General features: G+C 42.2%; 1 protein-coding gene across 1 annotated transcript; it reads left to right on the top strand.

The window, feature by feature from the left end:
- Positions 1 to 244: 244 nt before the first annotated feature.
- LOC308107353 (galactose-3-O-sulfotransferase 2-like) lies at positions 245 to 16,338 on the top strand (the record flags this gene model as incomplete). The annotated part of the gene is made up of 4 exons (XM_080459674.1): positions 245 to 263; positions 3,802 to 4,280; positions 5,174 to 5,806; positions 16,291 to 16,338. 4 exons carry the CDS (start codon positions 245 to 247, stop codon positions 16,336 to 16,338), a joined length of 1,179 nt encoding a protein of 392 aa, XP_080315800.1.
- Positions 16,339 to 19,320: the final 2,982 nt, after the last annotated feature.

The following is a 19,320-nucleotide window of genomic DNA, read 5'->3' on the forward strand; positions in this document are numbered from 1 at the left end:
AACCAAGTCATCTCCTTTACCAGAGATTAGGGAATTATGAGCCAGAAGAGATTATTGCATTTATATTTGTTAGTTCATTGAAATGAGAAGATCTTCAAATACCGTTTGCAGTTTCATAATGTTGAACAATATTTAACATAAAACAAAGTTTGAGAATGTGTTTGCAGTTTGATGCTGGCGTCAGCATTGGCCTCCAGCTCACCATCAACTTCACATTGAGACCCTGCACTTTTTTTTTCACATGATGGGGGTCAAGGGTCAAGGTCAGTCCTGTCTGCTGGGGGAATCTAACCTGCAGACTATAGATTGATTAATCGATGGATCTACGAATGATGGTCCCAAGGTCGACTGTGACAGGATTTCAGGTGAGAGGTTTTATTGTGAGTGGCGCTCCTTCAGGGAGCACCTGAGGAGAGACGGCAGCTCAGGGGGAGGAGTCCACACGGGAACACCTGCATGTCAGGACAGACAGGTAGAGGAGAGCAGGATCCTGGAGGCTGGTGGACCTGGAGCTGAAGGTCTTGATAGGACGATGTCTGCTCTGGACCCCTCTAAAGTCTCGTGAGTCCATTCATCTTGGTATCAGAATCCCCCTAAAGCATTTGTTTTACTCAATGTATTTTTAACTTTTAAAACAGGAGACAGTCTTTAGTTTTGCAGTCTGTTCAAGCTTGTTTCATACAAGTTGTACTTTTTGTTGTTTTCTTCTCGTTATACTGAACCAAACCGTTGCCCCCCCCCCACACTGAGGTACATATATCGAACCGTGACTTGTACAGTTGCACCCTAATCATTGTGGTAAATCCTAAACACCCTCCACACTTTGGTCGGACAAAGTTAATGCAAATTGAATTATTTATTAAAAAGAAAAAACAACAGTCGGCATAATCGCACAACTTTACACACGCCTGATTCAAAACTAAGAAAGTGTTTAGTTTGAATGAAATGTAGATTTTTTTTGTGTGTTTGCACCAAAACAAGTGGAAAAGTTGGACTTGTTTTAATCTACAAGTTGTTCTGCTGCATTTGACCTGTTTCCTGCTGATCAGGTTCTCTCATCTGATGAGTTTGATGCCTCTGTTAAAGACACTGGCTTACTGCAAGTTACTTCTTTGGATTTTTATTGAACACACACAGGAAGGCTGGTGTCTCAAGCGGTGTTTATTCTCCCACGCTTTGAGGAATCTTGCTCTAAATTGTGATTTCTTTGTTTTTTTTAATGTCTGTAGATTTCGGCCGCGACGGCGTCGCTGTGTCTGCATTACCCTCATCTTGCTGGTGGTCTGTATCACCATCTACACCTTTAACATCAAACCTTCCAGGTGAAGTCACGTCACCGTCACCGTCTGTTACCAAACTTTTCTGCTCCATTATGGTTTTAATCAGTCAGTCTATCTCAGTGTCCTTGTATGAAGTGCATAACAACAACACTGAGATCATACCTGTTCAGATGTTGTTATTCTATTTCTAAATATTATAAAGTATGGACAGAACAATAACAACAACACACCACCACCACCATAGACACAATACATGTAGACGTATCATATGACCCTTAGCCTTTTTTCCCTCCATGTGCTGCCCCTTGGGTCGATCATTACAAAGAACAATCTGTCTTTGCACTGTTACGCAGATGACGTGCAGATTTATATACCAGAGCAGCCAACAGAAAGTGAGGCAATAAGAAGTGTTACCAGCTGTAGGAGGGACATTAAGGAGAGTCATCTAATTCTTTACTTTTAAACAAGGACAAAACAGAATGTATTACGGCTCGGGGTACTGATGCTGACATGTTAAGTTTCGGTACATTGACTTTGAAACCAACAGTCAAAAATCTGGGGCAATAGTCTCTGGAAGCAAATATGGACCAAAAATCAATTTGAAATTACTTTTCATTTTAAGATTAAAACGGCATAGATGATATTAACAATCAGTCATCCAAACTGCATTTATATTTTCTTCTTCAAGACTGCTTATTCCGTGACTTGAGAGAAGGACTTTTAAGATTTAATCTTTAAAAGATGCTCCAGCAAATGGTAAACAAAACTCAAAAATTAAAAAGCATTTGCAGAAATGCTTTTTGATTTCAAACTGAATTATTTGACTCGTAAATAAAACTAATACATCAACCAAACTGCATTTTCATTTTCTTCTTTGGTTGCACATTTTATGACACAATTCAAAAGAAAACACAAAGAGGAGATCGCTTTTTTGTTTTCATGCTCGCCCCACAAAAAATGGATCAAAAGTCCATTCAATTTGTCAATCCCAAACGGCGTAGGAGAGTGTTCTCAGTGCTCTTCTTCTGACTGTGCCTTACATCTGAGTGGTGAAACCAGGAAACTGAGAAAACAATGTGGCTCAGTTTGTCAGATCCTCTCATTGAGAGGGAACTGTGCTTGTTTCTTGATCTGTTCACTTACTGTGTTTTAACGTACTTTGGTCGCTGAACACACTCCAGCCATTGAAAGTACTGTGGTATGGTGTGGGGATACTTACAAGCCCCCAGCTGAGAGCCCCACTAGTTTGTCCCAGTAGACCAGAGGGTTGCCTCCCTGCCGTCAAGCTGAAGAAGGAGGCCTCGAGAGCCTGGTTGGCTCAGGGGACTCTGGATTCAGTAGACAGGCATTAGTGTGCTAAAAGGGCTGCAGCTATGGCGGTTAAGAAGCAAAGTCTGCAGAATGGGAGGAGTTCGGTGAGGCCATGGCGAGGGACTTTCGGTTGGCCTTAAAGAGGTTCTGGGGCACCACCCGGAGGCTCAGGAGGGGTCGGAGGGGTCTATATCAAGCTGAGCTCAAGAGTGGACATCCTCTGATCTCCAATGAGGAGATCCTCTAGAGGTGGAAGGAACACTTTGAGGATCTCCTGAACCCAGGGGGGTTCGTCCATTTCCCTGGTGGAGGTCACCAAGGTGGTCAAAAACTCCTTGGTGGCCCCAGGAGTGGACAAGATATGCGCAAAGCTGCTGAAGGCTCTGCATAGTGTGGGGCTGTCCTGATTGACACGCCTCTACAGTTTAGCATGGACTTGGGGTACAGTACCATCCGACAGGCAGACCGGGGTGGTGGTCCCTGTTTTCAAAAAGAGGGACGGGAGAGTGTGTGCCAATTATGGGCGCATCACACTTCTCAGCCTCCCTTGGAAAGTCTATACAGGGGTACTGGACAGGAGACTCTGACCGACAGTAGAACTTCAGATTGAGGAGGAACAATGCGGATTCCGTCCTGGCCGTGGAACAACAGACCAGCTCTTCACCCTCTCACAGATTATCGAGGAGGCATGGCAGTTTATCAATCCAGTCTACATGTGTTTTGTGGACTTGGAGAAGGCATATGACCGTGTCCCCTGAGATATTTTGTAAAAGGTGCGAAGGGAGTACGGAGCACCGGAACCGCTGCTGCAGGCAATCTGGTCTTTGTATTCCCGGTGTGAGAGCTGCGTTTGTATACTCGGTTTTTTTTCTTTTTACATCTGTCATCAAAAGTGAAACCTGAAAAAGAAAATGCAGGTTGAATGATATATTATAAATTTCATTCATGAGTCAAATAATGCAGTTGCTAAATAATGTTTTTACTTTGAAAGCTTTGTATATATTGTTGTGATGAAACCCTTAAACTCACATCAAGAAAGTCACAGTAACGTGCTTCTGATGACCTCAAAAAGGGAATTGGGTCTCGGTAATAGGACAAATTTACTGATAGTGTTTACAATGTGTGATTGATTGATTGATTGATTTGTTTATGTATTTCTAATTCTACAGTGCCCTTTGGAAGCTTTTTGCCCTCGACGGGGGAACTGCAGTGAAATACTTCAGGACAAGTGAAGAGACCAAAGAGCCTCGTCCTCAGATTGACGGTCCTCCTCCTCCTCCACTGCTTCAGCAGAACTTCACACCCCAACAGGAAAACCAGCCCACAGATCATCCACCTCCTGTTCAGGGGGTCCAGCTGGAAGACGACTTATTGGAGGTCAAAAGTCAGAATGAAGGAGCTGGAAATCTGTCCAATGACGGGCTTCTGGAAAGAGGGAAACAAAACCCCCCAAAATCCTGCCAAGCAAAATCTCACATTGTTTTTCTGAAGACACGCAAAACAGCGGGCAGCACTGTCCAAAACATCCTGTACCGGTATGGTGACAACAGGGACCTGACCTTCGCCTTGCCCCGAAACGGAGGAGTCATGCTCGGTTACCCGAAATATTTTAACCCAAATTGTGTCAACCAGAAAGACCTGACACATTTTGACATTATATGCAACCACATGAGGTTCAGAAAATCTGAGGTGAGCTTCTTCACAAAACGATTCTAAATCACAAAATGATTCATAGCTGGTGACAGGGACTCGGCCAGAGGACCTCAACATAGGACACAGCAAACAGACTGGGTCTTGGCAGTTTATTCAAATCATAGGGTTTGGTATCGGGGAATTAGTTCAATAGGCAGAGGTAAGAACAGGGAACATCTGAGACGGGGCAAAAAGCAGACAACTGTCAAAACCACATGAAGACTAATATGAAGAACTCAACAAGACGTGATTAATGGCTGGAACGAGACTCTGCATCTGGTGCAGTAGAAAACTGCTGACAATTCAAGATACTTACAAGAAATTAGATCCCAAACAGCCTGAGACGGCCAAAGGGGTGATATAGGCTACGTAAATAAACTCTGTATAAAGTAAACTCTATATGAAGTAAACTCCCAATTGCTTCAAATTAAAATACTGTCGTGTGATCTGAATACAAAAATTGGGATCACACTCATATATGAGGAGTATGTTTGTACACTGCAACAGCTGATTCACGGAGGTATACATGTACTAATATGAATAACAAGCAACTTCTACACGTTTCACTTTGAGATACCCTCACTTATTAACATCAAGGCAAAAGCGAATGCTGAAGCAACAGACCCAATACCAAATGATAAATCTGACAGAGATGTACAACATTGACATCCTGAATATGAAAACGACTGTAAGTGTCTGTAAACCTGTTTTACTGTGATGTTCATGCACACAAATGTGAAACGCCACTTAATCAAAGGAGCCAGTGTGGTAACGTGTCTTACTGAAGGTACAACCCTCAGCAAGACACTAAAAAAAGAGTGTTGTGTATTGTGTTTGACATAAAGTGATATTATTTTGCATTAATTCTTTCTTGTTATGTTCTGCTGCAGGTGAAAAAACTGATGCCTGAAGATTCCTTCTACTTTTCTGTTCTGAGACATCCTGTGCCTTTGACGGAGTCTGGATTTATATACTTCAGGGAATTTGAATCCTTCCGGAGGTTCAAATCCCTGGATGACTTCCTGGACAATGGCCAGAATAACGTATCAGTGATGCACCACTTTGCTCACAACACCCTGGCTTTTGACTTTGGCTATGACAACACTGCCACAGCTGACACCTCAGACCTGGAGACAATAGTGAACCAGGTGATTGCTGGCATAGAAAAGGACTTCCACCTGATTCTTATCACTGACTACTTTGATGAGTCCATGATCTTGCTCAAGCACGCCCTCTGCTGGTCCCTGGAAGATGTTGTTTCCTTTAAGGTTAACAGTCGCGCTAAACAAAGTCTTACGTCTGTTTCTAGTATAACTGCTGAGAAAATCAAGAGATGGAACATTTTAGACTGGAGGATTTATCAACACTTTAACACCACCTTCTGGAACAAAGTGAGAAGTCTGGTTGGGGAAGAGGAGATGAAGCTCGAGGTTTCTCAACTGAAGGAGCTCCGAGCCAAGTTAACAAGCACCTGCCTGAAAGGTGGACATTCTGTTGAGCAAAAGGAGGTGAAAGACAAGACAGTGAAGCCTATCCACCATGGAGCAGTGGTGATTGAGGGTTATAACCTCAATCCCAACTTAGACATTCAAACCAAAGAAAAATGCCAAAGAATGATAATGCCAGAACTGCAGTACACGAAACATTTGTTTAGAAAGCAGTTTGAAAAAACAACTTCGGAAGGGAATAAAAAAAATAATTAAACAAATAGAAGCAAACAAAAATGACAAACTTCAATATCCAGAGAAAATCAATGGAACTATTGCGATGATACTACTGTCAATGAATTCCCAACAGAACCAAATCTGAGACAGAACATGAGAGAGATTACCTATGACTTCCAGAATTGAGGTAGTGCATACAGCGGGTGATGGAAATAATACTGTGTTCACATATATTATTTGGAAACATATTGGGAATGGTTCTCCTGGTTGTGGGAATGTAGCATTCAATAATAAACTGTAGATGGTCATTTAAAGTGTTTTGATAGGTGATTAAAATGTAAAGATGTGTGAAAGTTAAAAATGTTTTTATATATTACAGATCCCAACATTTGACCTCAATCCTAGTCCTACCTGGCTCCATAATCTGTCACCTTCCATTTGCAATTTACACATTCGTGTTATATTTAATGGTGAACATTGTGCCTTTCTTCTGTCTTTGTGGTGGTTGTTTTGGTTTTGCCAGCAACTTGAGGGGACTGTGGGTGGGAAGGGTGGGCGGTGTGGGGTTGGAGTGTGACATGTGACATGTATCTACCCCACCTGGGGAGGATTGTTGGAAACTGTTATTAAAAAGACTTTGAAAAGAAAGAACAATGAATTCAATTGTGAGTCTTACCATTACAATAATAATGGGAGGATAAGTAGTGGGTAACACATTGTTACTGTAGGACAAAGGTATTATAGACATCTAAGTCACCTGTTATTACATGTCAATGGAGGAATTGAATCTCCTGCAAAGTACCATAACACTGAGCAAAGACCAGCTATTCTCACTTATAATCAGAGTCAGTTACACTCAAACATCTCTTGTCCATCTTTTGTCTCTTCTAACGCCAAAAGAGTCCCTGAGAGGCTGAGATTGAGTTTGTGGACCTCTGACTTGCTACGCAAACTACAACTGCATTACCATGCTTTCCAGCAGTGCCCAGATCTATTTCTAAACATTTGCGAACATAAGGCAGACAAACCAGCATAAGACGAGATGTAAGACAAAATAACGTCTTCTTTTATGTAAATAAGGTCTAAATACGTTTTCAATACAGGCAACCAAAAACACATATTCCTACATGCCGGAGAGTCGATGACCCTTTAACTGATTTGCCGTCCAAGAGACTTTTAATAGAAGACAATGATTAAACACGATGTTAGATAAAGATGGACGGGCTTATAATAAATGGACTCACGAAGCTGCAGAGGGGACTTGGTCCAGACCAGACATCTTCCTATCAGGACCTTCAGCTCCAGGTCCTCCAGTCTGCAGACTCCTGCTCTTGTCTGTCTGTCCTGATCTGCAGGTGTACCTGTGTGTGTGTGTGTGTGTGTGTGTGTGTGTGTGTGTGTGTGTGTGTGGTTGTGTGTGTGTGTGTGTGTGTGTGTGGTTGTGTGTGTGTGTGTGTGTGTGTGTGTCTCTGGGTGTCTTTACTGGAAATACTACCCTGCTCTTCACAGGTAAATCCAGATTCTTTAAATTCATCTAACCACTTATGGGGCCGCCTTTACTCTGTACATTCTTCACTAATCCTGTGCAGAGAGTGTGTCTGTTCAATCAACCATTTTATTTCAGACAAACTGAAGGAGAGGAGTTATTCTTAGAAATCCAATTAAATTAAAAACTGCTCATAATAATCAACAACAATAATCAGATTATTTGAAGACTGATCAAGGTTTTGACTTATTTAATCTCACCCTAACCTCAACAAAGCTGTTATGCTGAGGCTCGGGGAACAGATGTAAAGGTTTAACCAAAGTTTTACTGACGAAGGAAACTGAAGTGAATCTTGATCCTCCCTCCTGCTGGTCGTCTGAGAACAGCTGACGGTGACGAGACTCACCGAGTCGGACGGAGCAGAGCTCAGTGGGGCGGATAAAGAACAATTGTGCAAAGTATGATAAAAGCATGAAATTTGGTGTGGTTGATGGGATATTTGGATCAAATTTGCCCGATTGGCCGTTTAAAAATCCAAGATGGCGGCCATTTTTACAAGATGGCAGCCAAATCGATTTTCTTCAGGGATTATTTGTCTAGTTGGTCCATTTGAAAGATCTTGACGTCTATTTGGAGATTTTAAGACATGCTCTAATCATTTTACCATGCTGCAGCACCATTATTATAAATCTGAAGCACCTTTTTAGTGAAAAACAATAGAAATTGAAGACATTTTGGATCATTTTAATACAAAATCTGTCTCCAACATGAATCTTATGGCACTATAAAGTACAATGCCTGAAGCAAGAACAACTTAATACTTCAACCAACATGACTGAAATAACAGTATTTGAAAGATTAATTATCTAAGTGACTACGATACTAAGGTGCAACTTCATCAACATTTGGAATGCTAAAAATTCTGAAATGTACAGCATGTCTTATCAAAGTTAAATAATTGCTTGTTACATTTGAGGAAAAGTTATATTTACACAGTGTTCCAAATGAGCACATAATAAAAGATGAGATTCATCATAATATATCTTTTAACTACAAATATGAATACATTGTACACACACACACACACACACACACACACACACACACACACACACACACACACATATATTATTTTATTTTATTATATTTTATTTTATTTTAAGATAAACACAAACAAACAAAAATTATTATCTTGGCTCCTTGCGATCTCATCTCCTGAGGGACACAGAGATAAACATTACTATACACAAGTACACACACACCATTGAAATATTTATTGCATGGTACGTGCATTTTCTCCTTCTCTGGGAGAAACGTGGAGCTTATATACTATTTAACTGCCTGTTGTTTTTGTGTCTTTATTCTAATTCATGCTGCCAGCCTCAATTATAATGAGCTATATAATTAAAATATAAAATCCAGGATCATTCAAACTTACTTTATTTTGTACGTAAACTTTAATAGGCTTTCACATGAAGATATAACAACGTGATCTGTTCAACTAAGGCTGGCAGCAGCATCAGCAGTCGACTCCGAAGGTAAAAATCAACAAAAAATGACTTAGGTTCCGGTTTAAAGGGGTATTGATGCGTTTTCTATAATTACCTTCGCCAATGAAAGATAGCCAAGATTGTTATGTTTTCGTCTGCATGTATTTATTGGTTTTGGATGTGTTTTACCAACTTTCCACAAAAACGACTCATCCAATTTGCATGAAAGTTTCAGGGATGATTTGTCATCATCCAAGGCAAATCAATAATTTGATTTTGGAACATTAACGGCTAACCATTTCCAAATAAACCCCAAAGAACTCTTCTTCGTCTTCTTTTGGGTTTAAAGCCAGTTTGCATCCATAAAGTTGCATTGCCGCCATCTACTGGTTCTATCTATCTACATTGTTTCCCACAACTTTTGTCCCTGATGATTGTTTTCCCCTCTCTCGCGCAGAAGCTTTTTAGTCCCTGATGACTGTTTCCCTTCTTCTTCTTCTTCGTCTTCTTCTTCACTTTAGTTCAATGTAGTTGGCACCAGTGAACCTGCACTACTGCCATCTGCTGGTTTCAGCTTGTCCATACATTCCCACCGCGCAAAAAAAGAAAGAAAGAAAGAAGAAGAAGAAGAAAGATGCGGAAAAAAACTGCGAAAAAAATGTCCCGTACAAAGCGGATGAGAGAGGCACCTTATATAGGAGAGCCCTGCTCAGTGATGTTGCTACGTGACCTACCCAGTTAGCATCGATATGAGCTAACGGCTATCATGCTACTAGCAATGGTAACTCGGTGCAGCAAACAAATGTGGCCTTGGCGACAGAATGCGCTCTACCGAGTGTAGCACTCGTTTAATCATTGTTTCAAAGCTTCGGCAGACGGACTAACTCTCGCGGCGGAGGGCTGACGCTGGCGGAGGGATGTGCTATAAAAGCGCGGCTCTGGCCGCGGCTGTCAGTATGGTTGAGGAGAGCATTGAGCGGAGCTGATGTCACTTAAAATGTGGATAAAACCTTTGGGTTTTACAAGCCAGTGATTTTCAAGCTGATTTAATTTTGCTTCTGATTTTTTGGAACATCCCAAAAAATTCTGTGTTCATAAAATCCAGACAAAAGAGCCAGGAGAAGCAATTGATCCGTCCCAATTCGCCTCACATCCAGCCAATCAGATCATGCTTTTTTAGCCTCTTTTTCTTCATCCTCCTCCTCCTCCTAAGACCCTGTTCTCTCGGTGAAAGTAAGCTAGCAGTACGGCAGAAACGGAGAGGCTGCCAGTGGGGAATCCAAAATGGCCGACAATATGGCTGCTTCCTTATGATCGCCGCGACATTGTTCCGCCATTTTGTTCTGAATCACCACCACAGCGCCACTCTCGTTGGGAGGCGGTAGTACATGAAATATGGCCACTTCCTGCAGGTCGCCGCCATTTTGTTCCAAAGCACAATCACAGTGCCACTGTCGGTGGGAGGCAAGAGTACATGATCCGCAGTGCGACCTTGCTTCTCCAGAATTGAAACCCCGCCAGTGCGGTATCAAGATGGTGGCTTACGGGCGCTGACATACTTGTTTGCGGGCGCTGACATAGTTGTTAGCGGTCGCCGCCATAATGGCGCACGGTCAGCGCCATACTATTCTCAAAATTGAAACCCCGCCAGTGCGGTGTCAAATAATGGCGGCGTAAGGGCGCCGTCATACTTGTTTACGGTCCCCGCCATACTTGTATGTGGTCGCCGCCATATTTAAAAGGCAGAATGACGTCAGTGGCTAAAGTTACATCATGGCTAAAGTTACATCATGGTTTCATGGGTCATGTCCAGTTCTGGGAAGCACAAGTACACTGGAATGTACATCTAGGTAGATTGTATCTGAATAAAGCTCAGAGAGTATTTATAAGCTCCAGAGCCAAGTGGATTGAGATCTTGAATTTCTTTAGATACCTGTATGATTCTTCTTATTCTAAACAAAATGCTGAATTACTTTAAATCATTTATTACTGTAAATGATGAAACCTTTATGTGAGGAGGATTTAAATTGAAGAATCATCATGAAAACAGCCTCTGACTGATCTCCAGGCTCAGATGGAATCATTACAAACTTTTCTGAAAAGAAATGAAAACATTGCTATTTGAGGCAATAATGTATGACTAGAAATTAATTACTGACAATGAAACAAGGTAGAATTATTTCAGGATGTCTATTTGTCATATTTCCTTACCTTCAGGACAAAATAAGAAAAGTGTCCCATCTAACTCCACTCTGCTCTATTCTAAATTCTGCTTTACATTTACATTTCACATCACTGCACCTGTGTCATTTTATATCCCAAATTGTCTGCGAGCCATGTAACATAAGTTTATTCTGTTTACACCTGCTGCGTACATGATTGACTAAGTTGTCTAACTCTCTCTGAGCCTATTTCAGCAACACACTGCAGCTGTAGCCACAGTGAAGCTCAGGGTCAGAGGTCAGCTGTAACCACAGTGAAGCTCAGGGCCAGAGGTCAGAGGTCAGCTGTAACCACAGTGAAGCTCAGGGCCAGAGGTCAGAGGTCAGCTGTAACCACAGTGAAGCTCAGGGCCAGAGGTCAGCTGTAGCCACAGTGAAGCTCAGGGCCAGAGGTCAGAGGTCAGCTGTAACAACAGTGAAGCTCAGGGCCAGAGGTCAGCTGTAGCCACAGTGAAGCTCAGGGCCAGAGGTCAGAGGTCAGCTGTAACAACAGTGAAGCTCAGGGCCAGAGGTCAGAGGTCAGCTGTAACCACAGTGAAGCTCAGGGTCAGAGGTCAGCTGTAACCACAGTGAAGCTCAGGGCCAGAGGTCAGAGGTCAGCTGTAACCACAGTGAAGCTCAGGGTCAGAGGTCAGCTGTAACCACAGTGAAGCTCAGGGCCAGAGGTCAGCTGTAACCACAGTGAAGCTCAGGGCCAGAGGTCAGAGGTCAACTACCAAACTGATCTGCCTCCTTCATTCATCCAGTGACAATGTGTGGCTGCATGAAGCAAAACAAAGGACAAGACTATTCCTCCTCTCATTAATACTGATAGAACTACAGCTACCATTTCATTCTTATTAGTGCAGGCTGATACGTTCTACATAGACAAGAAAGCAATTGTTTACCTTAACAGAAGACAAGCCTTTACTCTGTTGAGCTTCGAGTACACGTGTGAAGAAACCAAAGACGAAAAAACAAATGTGCGCCGATATAATTTAGGTCGAGTGGGTCCCGCCACGTCACTTCCGCAATTTGCGTGTCGTCTACGTAAGTTCCTGCATGTTTGGTCCATTTCATCACATCCTGTGGGTCGGCTTCTACACACGTCACTTCCGGCGCGTCATTTTGCGTCATTTCCGTCCATGCTTCTGCATAGCACCATTTCAAGATGGCGGCGAACGAGAAATAAATATGGCGGCGCCCGCAACACCGCCATCTTGGTTTTCCCCACTGGCATCTCTTTTTTTTTTTTTAAACATCTGTTTATTGAAATTTACATCACATCAACATCTCTTACACAAATATGCATGTTTTTTTTTTTTTGTCCCCTTTTACATTGGTAGAATAATAAAATAAAATAAAATAAAAGTACAAAGTATATCCCCCCTCCCCCCCCAACGGAAAAACCAACGAGAAAACAAAATAAAAATAAAAAATCTGTGGAGTGCCACCTGAGGAAAAAGGAAAAATCTGAGTCACTGTCAATTACAATTAGGACTTTTCAAAATAGTCGATAAAGGGTTGCCATATCTCCTGAAATTTGTGCATGTTACCTCTGAGTGAGAATTTGATCTTTTCTAGTTGTAACAGACTCATCACTTCCCTAAGCAACGCTGGATGTGCTGGTGGGTTTTTTTGCTTCCAATTTAGTAGTATCATCCTTCGAGCTAACAGGGTCACATAGCGTATCAGATTATATTGATTTTTTGACAAAGCTGTTGTGGTCGCTTTCACCCCAAATACAGCCAACACTGGGTCTGGCTCAAGTTGCATATTAAGAACGTCAGACAGAGATTTAAAAACATTAACCCAGTAGTTACAGAGTCTTGGGCAGTTCCAGAACATATGTGCTAAAGAAGCCGGAGCCTGTCCACATCTGTCACACAGAGGGTCGACTGTAGGGAACATTTTTGACAGCCGTAATTTTGATAAGTGTAGTCTGTGTAGGATTTTGAACTGTATCAGTCCATGTCTGGCACATACTGAAGAGGAGTGGACAAATTCTTGTGCTCTTTCCCATTGATTTTCTGTGATTTCCACTCCCAGATCCTCCATCCAAGCTTCTCTTAGGTGGTCTAGCGTCGGTGGGCAGTCCGTTTGTGTTAAACCATTGTGAATCTTAGAGATCGCCTTTTTAGTCTGTGGTTCAGGCAATAACAGTGAGTCCATTGGAGAAACCAGAGGTTTGTTTGGGAAGGATGGAAATGTCTTTTTAGCAAAAATTCGGATTTGGAAATATCTAAAAAGGTCTGTGTTGGGGATGTTCAATTTCTCTTTTATTTGCTGGAATGTGGGAAAAATGTTGTCGATATATAGATGATTGATTGTCCGAAGTCCCTGTAAATGCCATTTGTGAAATGACATATCGGAGAGTGAGGGGGGGGGGAATGAGTGATTATTTATTATTGGCATTAGCGCTGAACAATTCTGCCAGCCAAAGTGCCTCCGAATCTGGGACCAAATTTTTATAGAGTGTGAAATAATTGGATTCTTCATCTTTATTTTTGGTGTTGGTAGAGCAGAAAAAAGTAGTGCAGCTAAAGAGGAAGGAGAGCTATTTAGATTTTCCATCCTTGCCCATTCAGCCCCCCGCGTGTGCAGCCAGAAAGACATAGACCGAATGTTACAAGACCAGTAATAGAGGCGAAAGCAAGGCAATCCCATACCCCCAAATGTTTTAGGTCTCTGCAGAATTTTTTTTTTAATTCTTGGAGGTTTCTTATTCCAGATAAATTGAGATATGGCCGCATCTAATTTGTCAAAAAAAGATTTGTTAATAAGAATAGGGATGCATTGAAAGAGAAATAAATATCTTGGTAAAATAGTCGTTCTCACAATATTAATTCGACCCGCAAGGGAGATTGGAAGATTAGCCCACCTGTCAAAGTTACGTATTGTATGGTCGTACAGTTTCAGGAAATTATGTTTATATAAATCAGGATGATTTTCAGTAATATCTATCCCTAGATACTTAAATTGGTCTGAGATCGTAAATGGCAGGGGGTTGAGAGTATGTATGTTCTGTCTGGCTTTTGAGTTAATTGGGAACAATGTACTTTTTAAAAAGTTGATCTTGTATCCGGATATTACGCCAAAGTTTTCTAAGATTGATAATATGCCCGGCATTGATTTCGCAGGATTTGAGATGAACAAGAGTAAATCGTCTGCGTATAACGCCACTCTGTGTTCTGACCCTGCCCTTTCAATACCTTCATATTCTTTCTCCGTACGTAGCGAGATAGCGAGGGGTTCAATGGCGAGCGCAAATAACAGTGGTGAAAGGGGACACCCCTGCCTCGTAGAGCGACCAAGCGGAAAGTAGCTTGAATTAACATTATTCGTTTTTACGGAAGCCTGAGGTTGAGCGTACAGTAATTTAACTAGGGAGATGAATTTTGAGCCAATTCCAAACTTAGACAGGGTCGAGAAGAGGTAATCCCATTGAACCCTGTCAAAGGCTTTTTCTGCATCTAAGGAAATTAGTATTTCAGGGTGTTCATTATTTGTGGACTGTGTATAAATAATGTTAAGTAGTCTCCGTATGTTAAAAAATAGCTGCCTGTCCTTGATGAATCCTGTCTGATCTTGGGATATTACTGTCGGGAGAATTCCCTCCAGGCGTGTGGCCAAAAGTTTTGCAAATATTTTATAATCTACATTCAGCAGGCTTATTGGTCTGTAAGACCCAGGGTCCAGAGGATCCTTATCTTTTTTATGTATTAATGATAAATTTGCTAAATAAAAAGTCGGTGGTAGGCAACCCTTAATAAGTGCGTCATTAAGAACGTCGAGTAGGAGAGGAGAAACTTGGCTTTTAAACGTTTTATAAAATTCAGAGGTATAGCCGTCTGGGCCTGGGGCTTTTGAGTTTTGCATACTTTGTATAGCCTGTTCTACTTCTGACCTAGTTATGGGTTTATCTCATAATTCTTTGTGACTTACCCCTATTTTTGGGACATCTAATTTTTCAAAAAAAGTTTCAATCAGTGATATATCTCCCAGGGATTCTGAGGCATATAATTTGGTGTAAAATTTTTTAAAAACATTATTTATTTCTTCTGGGTCAATGGTAGTCTGACCCGAGTCAGTTCTTATTTCTGTAATTGTTCTTGATGCAGCCTGTTCTTTTATTTGGCGTGCTAGAATTCTACCGACTTTCTCCCCATGTTCGTAGTATTTATGTTTTGTTTGAGTTAGGAGTTAGGTTGTCTCTGTAGAGTAAATTAGATTAAGTTCAGTTTGGAGGGTTAGCTTTTTTTTATGAAGTTCCGGGGAGGGCTTGAGTGCATACTGTTGGTCCATGGCCATAATCTCATCACTTATCCTGCTTTCTCTTTCTCTGCGTTGTTTATTTATTGCACTTTTATAAGAAATAATATGCCCACGTATCTACGCTTATATATATATAGTGTAGATCTTGAGGTGTCAGGTGTGTCATTAAATGACATATAGATATTTATGTCGTTTGTCAACCACTTTTTTATCTGATAGTAGGCTATTATCAAAACGCCATACCTTTGAAGCACGTTCCCGTCCAAACGTTAGTTGAAGTGTTAGTGGGCCATGGTCAGATATTACAATTGGTTTATAGTCACAGTTCTTCATCAGAGGCAAGAGTTCTTTATCTATTAAAAACAGATCTATTCTGGAATAAGTGTGATGGACTGATGAAAAGTAAGAGTACTGACGTGCGTTGGGGAATCGGGTTCTCCACGGGTCTGCCAATTTATATGTATTAAGAAACGTATGGATTTTTTTATCAGATTTAGATAAAGCTGTAGGTCTATTTGACGACCTATCCAGGTTGGGGTCTAAAACCAGATTGAAATCTCCACCAATTACCAATCGGTGAGAATTCATGTTCGGCAGTTTTGCCAAAAACATTGATATGAAATGTTCATCGTCGACGTTGGGCGCGTAGATGTTAGCCAGAGTAATTGGGTAGCCGTACAGTTTTCCGGTCACGATCACGAATCTCCCCTGCGAGTCAGCTATAACCTCAGACATTGTGAAAGGTATTGAGTTTTTGATTATTATGGCAGTGCCTCTATTTTTAAAGTTAAAGGAAGAATGGAATATTTGTCCTGTCCATCTACAACGTAACCTATGGTGATCTATATCCCTTAGATGTGTTTCTTGTAAGAATGCTATGTCTGTTTTCAGCTTTTTGAGATGGGCCAGTACGTTTCCACGCTTTATAGCTCCATTTAATCCTTTACAGTTCCATGTAACAAATTGAACCAGGTTTCCAGATATATCAAAGTTATTGATCTTATCAACCATTATCCACTACTGTGTAGTTTGAAAATCTAATTTTTGCAATGACATTTTGGTGGTAACCACAAAAAAAAAAAACAACAACATACAAACAGAAAAAACACACACAAAAAAAAACAAAAAAAAAAACACCCTGTACTGGGAACACAACTTTCCCTTCGGAACCATATATGAACCCCTTGCTGTCCTTCCCCTAACGGGGGACGTGCTATCTAACATTTGTCGCTTGACTTACCACTAAGCTCCTATGTTAAGTGTGCTTATTTGTTTTCCCTAGACCATTTTTCTTTCATGTCCTAACTTTGCTCCCTGAGAACTTTGGTTCTTAAATTATATTAATCAGAAATTAAGAGGTACTGCCCGAACAGCGATAAAGTAATGAAGTGACTTATATGCACTAAACATTCGGATTACCAGAACAGCAATACAGTAACGTATTTAGTATCTATCAAACTAGTAATAAACCATTTTCAATATACTGAACAATAACAAGGTTGTGTGGAGCCGCCCACATTAATCTGTAAGCTGGGCTTCATATCAGTCAAACAAATAATAATACCTTTCCCAGCATTACAACAGATAAACAGGCAATATGGAGCAGCCACTCATTCATCTTCAATAGTTTTTTTTTTTTTTTTTTAATAAATTGTTATAGTTACTCAGGTTGCTTCAGGTAGGCACGAGGAAGCTCCGTTCTTCAGATGTCTTCAGGCGGGTGTGTGATGTTAGCCCGGATGAATTTCTCTGCCTCTTGGGGGTTGGTGAAGGAGTGCTTGATGTTGTCCAGGGTAAATGTTAGTTTCGCCGGGTAGTACATGCTGTAGGGGATCTTCGCGTTGCGCAGCTCCGCCTTCACCTGGTTGAACGATGCTCGTTGTTTGCCGATTTCTGGGCTCATATCAGGGAATATGTGCACAGGAGAGCCTTTGTAGACCAGGCGGCCCTTCTCTCTGGATAATTTCAGAATCTTTTCTTTATCAGCGTAGTAGTGCAGCCTCACAATAAGCGCCCGGGGTCTCTCTCCGTTCTGTGGTGTCGGCGCCAGGCTCCTGTGTGCCCTGTCTATCAGCAGCGGCGCGTCAAAGTTTCCAACTCCCAGCACGTCAGTGAAAAACTCCGCCACAAAGCGACTCGGGTTGCCTGCCTCGCTGCCTTCCGCGATACCGACCACCCGGAGGTTCTGCCTACGGCTTCTGTTCTCGAGTTCAGTGCACTTCTCCTGCAGCTTTTTGTAATCCTTCTTCAACATGTCGTGGTCTTTTTCCAAGACCACAAACCTGTCCGTTACGTCGTTGAGTGCACCGCCCATTTCTTTCTGCTCTTTCGCCGTCTGTGTGTGTGAATTACGGAGGCTGTCCATCTTGAGCAGAATGTCTTCCCGGAGCGTGCTGACTTCCGCCTTTGTTTCTGCACGGAGAGAAGTGATGTCGTTCTTTATCTCCCTGTGCATGTTTTCTATCTGTGCCTTCATGTCGGCCGCCATCCCCTCCCGGCAGGACTGCAGCTCGCGTTTCATTTCGCTCATCAGAGACTCAACCAGGGCAGGTGAGACGTGGCTATCATCCGCCATCATGTGTCCTTCTGCCGTGTTCGATGGCGATAAGAGCTTCTGCGTGTATTTTCGATTGGTTCCTTTTTTCATGACGAAGCACGTAGTTTCACTGGATCAATATTCGTGTGCCGCCCAAAAATCTCGTCTGGAAACGGTCTAGGGATCTATTTTGATAAAGATTTGACGGAGCTGGTTAACTTTTCTTGCTCACTCCATGGACCGGAAGCGGAAGTCCCCCACTGGCATCTCTTGGAGAAACGTGGCTGAAACTTCACAGGAACACGCTGTGTCGCTCTTAACACTTGAACCTAGGGAAATTTTCGTCTTTTTACCACACACTTTCACACACTCGCACACACTTTCACACACTCGCACAAACACACCCACACACACTAGAAATCACTAAAACAAGAAAAGCAAGCCTTGTGCACAGTGTTTTATTTGATGGTTCGCTAGCTGTCTAGCAACACACTGTCATGTGTTGTGAGGACAGCATAAGGTTGTTCATTACTGAGGGTTGTTTTCTTTTCTTCCAGTGTTTCAAACTAAGAGTACATCCACACGACGATAACACGATCTTTGTCCTCCCTGGCCTTCTCACAAAAAAACTCCCTTTCACACCTCACTATGAACACGGCTCAACACAAGGCTTCAGGGCATGTAGTACACATGCCAGGCCTTTAGGGGCGCTGTGACTCACTAAACAACAAAAACGTAGACCACATCGAAATTTAGAAGTAGACTCCTGCTCATATGCACATAAACCAACATTATAATTCTAGTTTTATAGGTCTATGGCCCCACTCCGCCTGCTTCTAGCGTCAGGAGCTCCACCGGAGCTTGTTGTCCGTGATTGTTGTGGTTATTAGGTGACGTTGTGGGGTAGGGGGAGGAGGGGGGTGATTACATCATCTTTTTTCATGGATAAACGTCTTTGCCGACTTTGCCTTCCACACCCCGGGGGTTTGGACGGCACGAGCCGGGGTTTTAGAATTTCTCCACTGGGATCCGTGTTTAAAAAAACCGTCTCCGGGCTCCTAAAACACGCCTCATGTGGGTGAGTGGGTTTCGGTTCACCGGTTTCCTGGAGTGGACGGCCCCAAACACACTGTTTTCAAAACACTGCGTTTTCTGTGGCCCCGAGCACCGTTGTCATGTAAATGGACACGAGTTTTCACTTGAAGCCATTTACATGTAAACAGATCCTGGAGGTTCTCCCTCTCAGCCTGGAGGTTCTCCCTCTCTGAGTAGAGGTTCTCCCTCTTAGCCTGGAAGGTCTCCCTCTCTGAGTAGAGGTACTCCCTCTCAGCCTGGAAGGTCTCCCTCTCTGAGTAGAGGTTCTCCCTCTTAGCCTAGAAGGTCTC

This window comes from Lipophrys pholis, assembly GCF_963383615.2.
Source record: "Lipophrys pholis genome assembly, chromosome: 3".
Taxonomy (NCBI): domain Eukaryota; kingdom Metazoa; phylum Chordata; class Actinopteri; order Blenniiformes; family Blenniidae; genus Lipophrys; species Lipophrys pholis.